The 10,308-nt window shown below is 37.9% G+C and overlaps 1 protein-coding gene across 5 annotated transcripts in view; it reads right to left on the bottom strand.

The window, feature by feature from the left end:
* Positions 1–254: 254 nt before the first annotated feature.
* The window catches only part of hmgxb3 (HMG box domain containing 3), a 64,885-nt gene continuing 54,831 nt past the window's right edge, over positions 255–10,308 (bottom strand). For all 5 annotated transcript variants that reach the window (XM_069898169.1, XM_069898170.1, XM_069898168.1 and 2 more), the window contains 6 exons: positions 9,261–9,445; positions 7,928–8,147; positions 6,613–6,746; positions 2,148–2,267; positions 1,681–1,890; positions 255–791 (listed from right to left, as the gene is read on the bottom strand). In XM_069898169.1, the coding sequence (XP_069754270.1) occupies positions 345–791; positions 1,681–1,890; positions 2,148–2,267; positions 6,613–6,746; positions 7,928–8,147; positions 9,261–9,445 (1,316 nt within the window). In that variant the 3' untranslated portion in view covers positions 255–344. The remainder of the gene's footprint in view (positions 792–1,680; positions 1,891–2,147; positions 2,268–6,612; positions 6,747–7,927; positions 8,148–9,260; positions 9,446–10,308) is intronic.

Genomic DNA, 10,308 nt, shown 5'->3' with positions numbered 1-10,308 from the left:
AGAAGAAAATATCAGATATTATATTTGGATCGGATTTGACTGTGTCGACGGAGCAGAGAGCAAAACATTTTTGCATGGAAGCTGTTGCATTACTTTGGAGTTTTGATCCTAATTTTTGGTACCTGAAAACACAGTCGTTCCATTCAATGGTAATAATAGTCTCAAGTGCTGAATTTAGATGTCAGTGATTTCATTATGGCAGGTAAAGCCAAACTTTGCCATTGCTCAAAAGTTTTCAAAAAGAGGATAAGAAATCACAAACACATATTTTAATTAAATAGAGTACTGAATAAATACACTGCTTGACAAATCATTTTCTTTGAACTATTTTCAACAATCAGTTGTTAAGCCAGCTCTTCAGACTCACTCTCTGTATTGAGATGTGCTATCCCCAGTCTGTACAAACTATCTCGAATCACCACCTCTCCAGGCTGACAACTCTGCAACACTTCACTAATTTGTTGGTTTACGATGTCTTTGCTGGTGAGAAAGTCAACCAAGCGATTGTACAAATAGTAGTAAGTAGCATTTTCAAAAGTAATTGATTTTTGTCGAACGTTATCCACTTTACTGCCTGGAATAGTTTTGAGGGCTTCACTATATGGTTCAAGCTCATTACAAAGGGTGATAGAGTGAGGTCTTGCCATTGCATCCCCCTCTGTGCTCTCATCTGCATCATTGCACACAATTCTGTGGACATTAGACTTGGTAATTGGATGCTGGATGCTGTTTTCTGACAGAGTTGTGTCCATCGTGTAATGTTGATCGAGTAGCTCTGGACAGGAAACGTGCTGGAAAAAGAATTCAATTTTAGATAAATTATAACATATTCACCATAGAGTTCTAATGATACTCTTTGTGAGTCAATTTTTCAAAACAGTAACAGCATGTATAAAGTAATGTTATATACACACTAGAAGCTTGGCTCAAATAAGAGCAAAAGATAGTTTTGGATTTTCTCAGATAAAGAGGGGATAAGAAATGACCATCATAACCAACAAAAGGAAAGAGAACTATACATTTACTCGTTGCCTCATCACTGGGATATCCTGAGCTACACAACCAATGAATACTTGTCAAAGAGTAGTTACACACTAAGTAAATGTGCCATTAAGCCACGTTGCGTTTAAGTGGTGGCACTCTTGGCTTCGATATTGGAGCTGCTGATCCAAATCCCAGCCCAGACTCTGTTGCAAAATCAAAACCGGCATGTCCCTCTCACATCAAAGAGATAAGATCGCAGAAGGTTTAAAGAAGGGCAAGGTGTAATGGGACGTTTGAAGAATCATACAATGGACTATCTTCCAGCTCCTAATGCAATGGTGACAGGAGTATTTGTACGAATAAGGTCTGGAGCAGACAATCAAGCGGTTGGACAGGGCTCATTAGTAGAAAGGGAAAGAACTTTGGAAAAATTTTAAGAGGTGAACCTATGTTGCAAAAAATATTGAAGTCAAAATTCATGAGTAGAATTATCCAATGAGAAAAGAAATCAAGAGCAGTAGTGCATTGGTTATATTCCTGTTTCCAAATCTGCTTAGGAATATGCAAGAAAGAGTTAAAATAAAACTATTACATGGAATGACAGAGCAGGCTTGAGAGGCTGATGGCCTACTCCTATTTCTCATGTTCCTTTATTGACAGACAATGCATTAGATTTCAGGTAGAGGTAGTGCAAACCTTTGGTGGCTCCAATGGATCTGAAAAGCAACCTTGTTTATGTTCCCACATTTGCCCAGTCATTTCTGGATACCGCACATCTGCATTTAATGCAACTTGTGGAGCCATATCCACCACATACACAGGGGGCCAGTAGCGTGAAGACACCAGCAGGTCAACGTGATCACGTGCAGATTCTCTTCTTACGAGGTACTTTGATCCACAAACCACCTAGTTTAAAAAAAAGTTTAGAGCAAATGTTGGCAACAATGCTAAATTACAAAAATTGAGAGCTATTGCAAGAACTTGCATCGATCACTTATTTTACAACTCTGAAACAATATTTAATTGCAAATATTATTGCAGAGACAGAAGGTATAACAGCTAATTTGTACATTTTAATAGAACAAATATCCAGCGAATGAACATTTTTTAAAAAATCTATCATAGATTCCAATGGCTAAGACTTTCTGCTTCTATCACCTTACCTGATGCAGGCACAATTTATAAACTTTTCCTCCTGTCACATCCAATGGAGGTTGATCCTTTGAAGCTGATCCATCCAATAGGTGGCCATATAAAGCAAACAATGAAGAACATAGTTGCTCCTGCAAGATATATGTTACCAGGCAAACATGATAAGGAAGTAATTACATATGCACAGCTTTTTAAAATGTACATTTAGACAAAAAGCACAGTAACATTTTGGCCCATGAGCCAGCGTGCCTAATGACATCCAATTAACCTACAACCCACAGGACAGCGGGAAGAAACCAGAGCCCCCGCAAGAAACCCACGCAAGACACCGGGAGAATGTACAAATTCCTTATAGACGGTGCAGGATTCGAACACTAGTCCCAATCACTGGCACAGTAAGAGCATTACATTAACCGCTATGCTGTGCTGTCCGTCAACCATTTGCTTTGGCACTGACAATGACACATCCAGCATTCCAGAAAGCAGCGAAAAATCATCTATTTTTCAGCCTCAAGACTTTGCATTACAGAATAATTACATCATAGATGAAGTTTGTCCAGCCTGCTGGGTCCAGACTGGTATTCTGCAAAAGTAATCCAATCAGTCCATTCCCAACTTCTTTTCCTGCAGTACTGTAACATTTTTTCCTTCAAGTTAGTATCCAATTCCTTCTAAAAGTGATGACTGAATGCTTCCAAAATCCATCCAGCCAATGAATTTCAGGTCACCACTGCATGTTATTCTGGCCTCCAACACTATCTCCTTCCCATTGTGCTCTATGCCTTTTTAAGAAATAACCATTCACCATAGCTCTTTCCTTCCCAAGACGACTGCATATCCATTCTATTCTGTTTCATTCCACGAGCTTGTTTTGCTGAATAATGTTAAGCGGTTCTTTTTAAAAGAAAATTATATTTTAAAGACCAGAACATCTGGACTGCATCGTGCTCAGAAAAATCCTCTTATTTTATCAAAAAACTCAGTTTATGATCCATTTTTTGTCCAAATACCAAGTCACTGTTCAGAAGGCAATTATTTTTTTGTCCCTGACCATCATCTCACTCCCAAGATTAAAAGAAATTGGTTTGCAGTTGGTGGATTTATCTTTATATCCTTTTTTCGAGGAAAGATGTAAACATCAGTAATTGTCTGGGACCATTTAAGAAGGATCGAGTCTATCAATTAGTCTTTACTTCCCTTGGCCATCAAAAATTGACCTGATGATTTATCTACCACTTTTATAACCACTTTACTGATATCTCAATTTTTATCTTATCCAATATTTTATGCAACTGATCTTTTACTATTACTTTGAGAGCATCTTTCTAAGAAAAGAAAAATGAAAGGCAATCATTTATTAATGCTACCATGTCTTCTCCTTTCATGCATGAAACTCATTTGTAGATCCTTAATGACTGTTCTCCCTTCTCATTTACAGCATTCATTTAAATGCTTTTGATTTCTTTTAGTTACCTACTCACATATTAGTGCTATGCTGCTCTTTTATTTAAAAAAAATTTCCAATCTTTCTACATCGGTTTGAACTGCACTTACACTTTCAACCTTACCATACTGTCCCATTATCCAGTGAGCCCTTATTTTAGTTACTTAGCTTTCCCCTTGGTTTGAATACAACAAAACAGTTCTCAAGCCACATTTATTTTAAAAGGATAAGCATTGTTCATCTGCGGTTACCTTGCCAAACTCTGAATTTTAATTTAGATCTATTTTAAACTTGGTGAAATTGGAACTCATTGAACTCAAGTGTATTTATACTCAGACACTATGACATTATTAATTTTTAAATTAAAAATATTTAGATCTACAGCATGGTAACAGGCCATTTCAGCCCATGAATCTGTGCCGCTCAATTTACACCCCATTAACCTACAACCCCTGGTACGTTTTGAATGGTGGGAAGAAACCGGAGCCCCCAAAGAAAACCCATGTAGACATGGGGAGAACATACAATTCCTTACAGACACCGTGGAATTCTAAACCCGATCCAGTCCCGAGTGTTGGTGTGGTAAAGGCATTGCGCTAACCACTGCAATCAACCATGTCACATGTTAATTATGATAATTCTTCATCAAATATTCTCCCACAGATTCCTGTTTCACTTGACTGGCTCATTTTCTATGACCAGATCGTTCAATGACTCTTTTCTACGTGGACAGAAACTGCATTGATAAAAGTTCTCACTTGCAGCCCCCGCCCCCACCCCACCCCTTTTCCACGATTTCTACTGCAATTGTGAGCAGGTTACTTGAAATCCTCATTATGACTCTAAATTTGGAGATAAAGATTCCTCTATTTGTGACCTGTCATATAAACCAATGGCATAATGGTACATCTATTATTTCTTAAAGCTAGTGGCACAGTTACTGTCCTTCAAACACATCCCCTCTGCCATTGTACTAACCCCTTCTGAATCAACACAAGATCTCAGACTTTCCAATAATAATCCAGTTTTGTTATTTTCATCTGCATCTCACTGGCCTTACTTACTATACTTTGTTGCTTTACACACATGCTCTGAAAAACTCCAATATTTCCGTTTGCTATGAAGCTATCTAATCTGTACAATTTCTTATTAGAGGGGATTCTGATTAGCTTCAACATTCCTGCACAGTGCTTCATCAATGGGTCACCAGATCCATAACTTTCAAGTTTCAAAGCAGGACACACAGAATGAAATAAGCGGGGTGGCGGGGGGGGGGGAGGGAAGAGAGGTTATATGTCACACAGACATGCATACTCTCTTTATTACTGTTTGAATCCTGGAATTCCCTACACAATAAAAACCTCACCAGAGGGAATGGAACACATTTCAAGAAAACAGCTCACTATCATTTTCTCCTGGTCAATGAAGGATCAGCAATAAATGCTGGCCACAAGAGTTAAGCTTACATCCTGCAAAATAAAAATACTAGGCCATGCACATCATTTTCTTTGACATGTGTCATCTTCAAAATTCAATTGCCCCGTTATTGCAGAATGTAAGAATAACTTTAAACTATGCATTTAACTTTTATTAGTCTTTTGGTACATAGATTTCTGACAAGCAGACAGAAATTCAGCAAATGCCAATGTTGTTTAGAATGACATTTTCCCAAGAGGCTGCCCTAATGAACAGCTGAGGGCTAACTACTTGAGGTTTTTGGCAATTTTCATCACACAGATGTGTAGTGCTGGCTAAATTACGAGGGTCAGCGATGAGATTTATTGCATCCAAGCACTATCTGTGAACCCAGTTAAAATCCTCCCTTAATAATCAGGAAGGCAACGACAAATTGTTTATAGACTAGATGACAAGTCTAGAATGGACATAGACACAAAAAAAAGTCTCTACAATGAATTAGCATTCCACCTTCAAGTGTAAAATGTACAGCAATTGCTCGATTCAATCAATGAAATGCAGTTTCATAAAACTTAATTCTCAAAATAGTTTTACAAAACAGATCACCTATAATGTTGTGCAGATATTAGCTTGAAATTGCACTGATCATTTTATAATTTACAAATTTTGAAGGACTGAGAATTGCATTGATTAGTTTCAAGTGTGAAAGTTCCTTGTTCATTCTTTGGTCAACTATGCACATGATGTTAAAGGAAAAAATCCAAGACTGAACCAAATGAGTTGCCACAATACAAAATTCACTGGACTGTTCTGTGGACAACACAAAATTTGAATGATATAATTACATAATTTTAATTTTAAAAATTGATGAAATTCAAAAATTATTTTACAGTAGCGCATCAGTAAAAACTAATTTTCCATCATTTTAAATATCCAAATGCATCACATCCAAGATGACTGATTATTAAAGCCTATATATTAACATAATGGATTGGCTGCAAATAATTTTTTTTTTTAATAGTAGCTTAAACTATAAGGCATCATTCATTTTATTCAAAATTTAATATATTTTTGCTTCATGGTCAATGGATCAGTTCTGAAGAAGTATTAATTTGGATGTTAATTCAGCAATTCTACCAGAATGAATCAACTTGATTTCAAAAAATAATTCAATAACCATTTTCAAAATGTACCTTTTGGAAATTTCAATTTACATAATGCAACACAATTCTTAGTTTGGGCAGCATGGTTAGCTGAGTGGTTAACACAATGCTATTAGAGCATGACGACCTGGGTTTGAATCTGATGCTGTCTGTAAAGAGTCTGTACATTCTCTCCATATCTGTGCAAGTTTTCTCCGGTGCTGTGGTTTCCTCCCACCCTTCAAAATGTACAGGAGTTGTAGGTTAATTGGCGTATTTGGGCAGCCAGGGTCATTGGCCAGAAGAGCCTGTTACCATGTTGTATGTCTAAATTTAATTTTAAAAATAATCTCAATTTAAATTAGCTTGTGTATTTGCAACAGGGAAGAGTATAAACGAATGCAGCAGCTGTGAGGCAAGCTGGATCCGTGGAGTTTTCTGGCTTTCGGTTCTTTCTGCACACATGCAACTGACCTTGGAATCACCTGGATGAACTGGGATGTCACATGACATTAGCAAGTTTCGTAGTTCGGCTTCACTGTAGGAGTTGAGCTCTTCAGGTTTGAAAACCTCATCGTGCAATAGTCTTACCAATGCTCTTGGATTTCCTATTGAAAGCAATCATGGCACGTAATTCATTGTAGGTTATGTTTTCATACAATTTAAATAAAGTCTAACATCAAAAGTAAAAATCATAATTAGCAATTTCTGTTTTAATTTTTTGCATAAATTAGGTCAGTTCCAAAGATGTTTCAGACCAAAGATTCAAAACAGATGAACAGCAAGGACGTGATGTGTTGGGCTTCAATTTTTCAGTTTTAATTGATAAAAGCTCAATAAAGTTTCCCCAAGGCCTGCTCATAAAATAGACCTTAAATTGTTTTCATCGACAAAATCCCATGTCAGCAATAAAAGGCAACCTTGCAGAATTTACAATGTAGTCCTTTTATTAAAAGTGCTGCGTGTGATTTTTAAACCATTTTGTGGAATGGAGTGGTCAGTGGCGGGATGTCAGTGAATAGGGCTGGAAGGATACAAGTAGGCAGAATAAAGCAAAAAGTTTATGAGTACATGAGAAAATGAGATCTTGTCAAAGTGATAAATATGCTAATGCCTCAAGTCATTGTTATTATTACTTGTACCTACTCTTATTTTGAGTTGGTGGCACTTTATAGTGTGTGATTTTTAATCAAACATAAAAACAAAAATTACATTCCTGAACAAAATAAAACCATAAAATGCAATCCATATTGATGGATGATTCTAACAATGAAGAATCACTGACACTATTACTGGGCAGCGCAGTTGGCACTATGCCTTTACAGTGACAGTGATCGAGACCAGACTTGGGTTCGAATCCCACACTATCCGTTTGTTTGTTCTTCCAGTGTCTGCATAAGTTTCCTCCGGTGGGGGGCTCCAGTTCCCCCCCCCCCCCTTTTTAAAACTAGGGATGTTGGTAAATGAGGTGGCAAGGACTCGTAAGGCCAAACTGGCCTATTATAAAGTGCTGTATGTTGAAATTATGTATTATCCAGCAAATGGAAATTAGAAACCAACAAAAATGAATCACTGGCATAGAAATTATTCTTCTTTTTCTGATCTTTAGCCTTCTCCTTGAACAAAAAAGAGCCTCTTATAAGCATCTCAACCTTTGCCAAGATCAAAATCTTTCTTCTTTCTTCTTCTTTGGCTTGGCTTCACGGACGAAGATTTATGGAGGGGTATGTCCAAAATACTGTGTGTAGAAACAGCAGACTTAAACCTGAATCGAATATAAGCATCTTACCAGTAACTGGTTGGGGCTGTGGGTTTTTATCCTTCTCACTATTAACCACCATAGGTCCCCTCAGAAGTGGTGGAATGAATGGAGCGATTATGGAGGCATCAAATTTTGTGATTGGAATACTGGAGGGAAACACTGCTTGCTCAATGGCTTCATTCTCTATCGTAGACCAAAAATCCTCCACGTTCACTTCATCTGAGGTGATGAAATCAGGCCAAGTAAACTGGAAGGTGACACGGAAAATAGAATGAAAGACAAATTTAAAACAAATTCAATACATCACTCCTTTATCTAGCTACGTACTCCCGGAATGCTAATTCAGGAATGCAAATGGGACTAACTTGGTCAGCACGGACAAGTTTAACTGAAGGGCCCGTAACCATCCTGCGGAACTTCGTGACTATGATTTAAATGGCTGGATCATTCTGAGTATGCCGCAACATAGAGCCCTGGTGAGTACAAATGGATTAAGATTCTGGGCAGGGTACATTGCTGGCACATCTGGCCAAAGTGTGCCTTTATGGAAATAAAAATATTGCCATTAAAATCAGAGAAGGGATGCTCTGTATGGAAATACATGCCGGATGTATCTGGCTGCCAGATTTACCATTTTTTTTCCTCTGAGTTTCCATTCACCTCAATCCAAAATAGCTTGCCTATTATTTTTGAGGCTGTGATCACTAATTGAAGTCTCCTCAGGTGGGGGGAACATTCTCCACACAATTATACTTGCAAGCAAGCCTTTTACCAATTTAGTACATTTCAATAAATTCTTTCATTTTTTTCCAACTCAAATGAATAGTGGCTAAGATTACTCAATTGGTCCTCAGATGACACATCTGCCATCCCACAAAACAGTATGGTGAATCTTCACTGTGGTTCTTTTAGAACAAGTAGAATATTCGGCTGGATATCCTCACGAAGTTCCTCAATGTACTCCATTCTGTGTCAATATTATTCAGTTGCTTGGGTTATCTATAATCATCTTGAAGCTACTTTACATTCTCTTCACCAATTTGCATTCCCCCTTAACTTTGTCATCAGTGTTGTAAAAAATCTGCCGTGCGTGTATTCTTTAAACTTCCTCGCCTCTGCCGAGCACTTTCTCTCGTAACTACTGGAGTGGTTCATGTGAACCGGCACGGACTCGAAGGGCCGATATGGCCTGTTTCTGTGCTGTGAACTGTCATATCCGAGTGGAAAGAGGTTGACTGCCCTCCTTACCAATGCTTCTCATGATCTTATAAAGTTCCATCAGGTCACCCCTCAGCCTCCTGCACTCAAAATATCAAATTTGTAAAAACCTGAGTAATCATATCTTGCATTTTAAACATACCTCAACATTTTTTGGTGCAAGAACATTGGCAGAGTTCCTCTGTGCTACTTCTAGTTTTGGTGCTATTCCACAGATCCCACATATCATGTCATTGTAGTCACGAATGGTGAGAGATTCAAATGCCCAATACCCATTCCACAGCAGCTCTCGAAGCTGGTTTAGTTGCTCCTCAGGCAAGGGTTTCTCTGGAAAGTAAATCAGACAACATCTGAAATGATGACTCTAATATTTTGTGGGTCAAAAGTTCAGTGGCAGCTTTGTCTTTTTACCAAAGTGTTGATTGAAGCTGGTAGCAATGAGCACAAGTGTGGCAAATTTGGTGGGAGTCAGGAATTCAAAATCTGAGGTGGCTACTGACAGTCAGGTAAATTTTAAATTTAGACATGCACCATCATGCCTTGAGCCTGTGCTACCTAATTACATCCAATTGACCTACATCGCTGGTACGTTTTGAAGGGTGGGAGGAAACCGGAGCACCCGGAGGAAATCCACATCGAGATGGGGAGGACATATACACTCCTCACGAACAGCGCTATATTTGACCCTGCGTTGCTGGCACTGCGCTAACTGATATGCTAACTGTGCCACCCAATGTTGCTTGATTGTTCACATTTTTTTTTAAAAAATGACTCCAAATACAGGTTACAATGTCATCAGCAAATGGAAAAACTCCTCAAGAAACCACAATTAGAATGCAGAAAAATACTGATTCTGTTAAATTCTTCAAATTTACAAGTACAGTTGATAGCCAATAGCAAATGGCTTCATAATAAAACAGACTTTTAATTTACATTTCAAACATTCAGGAATCATCGTTCTATTGCTCAATTCTTTTGAAATATGACTAAAATTCTCATTTCTCCATCATTGTTAAACAACTAAATAGGACACTTCCAACCAAGAATATTTTTGCAAGATTCCTTTTGACAATGAAAGCTTTGTCCAATGTTAAGAAACTGTCAGCAAATCTATCAATTTCAAAGTTTGGGGGAAAACATCAGAGTTTTTCTTCTAGCATATAGTTTTTCTGCTTACTAGAGTAAGACCA

This window comes from Narcine bancroftii, chromosome 9, assembly GCF_036971445.1.
Source record: "Narcine bancroftii isolate sNarBan1 chromosome 9, sNarBan1.hap1, whole genome shotgun sequence".
Classification (NCBI taxonomy): domain Eukaryota; kingdom Metazoa; phylum Chordata; class Chondrichthyes; order Torpediniformes; family Narcinidae; genus Narcine; species Narcine bancroftii.
This window is presented reverse-complemented; position numbering and strand designations above follow the sequence as displayed.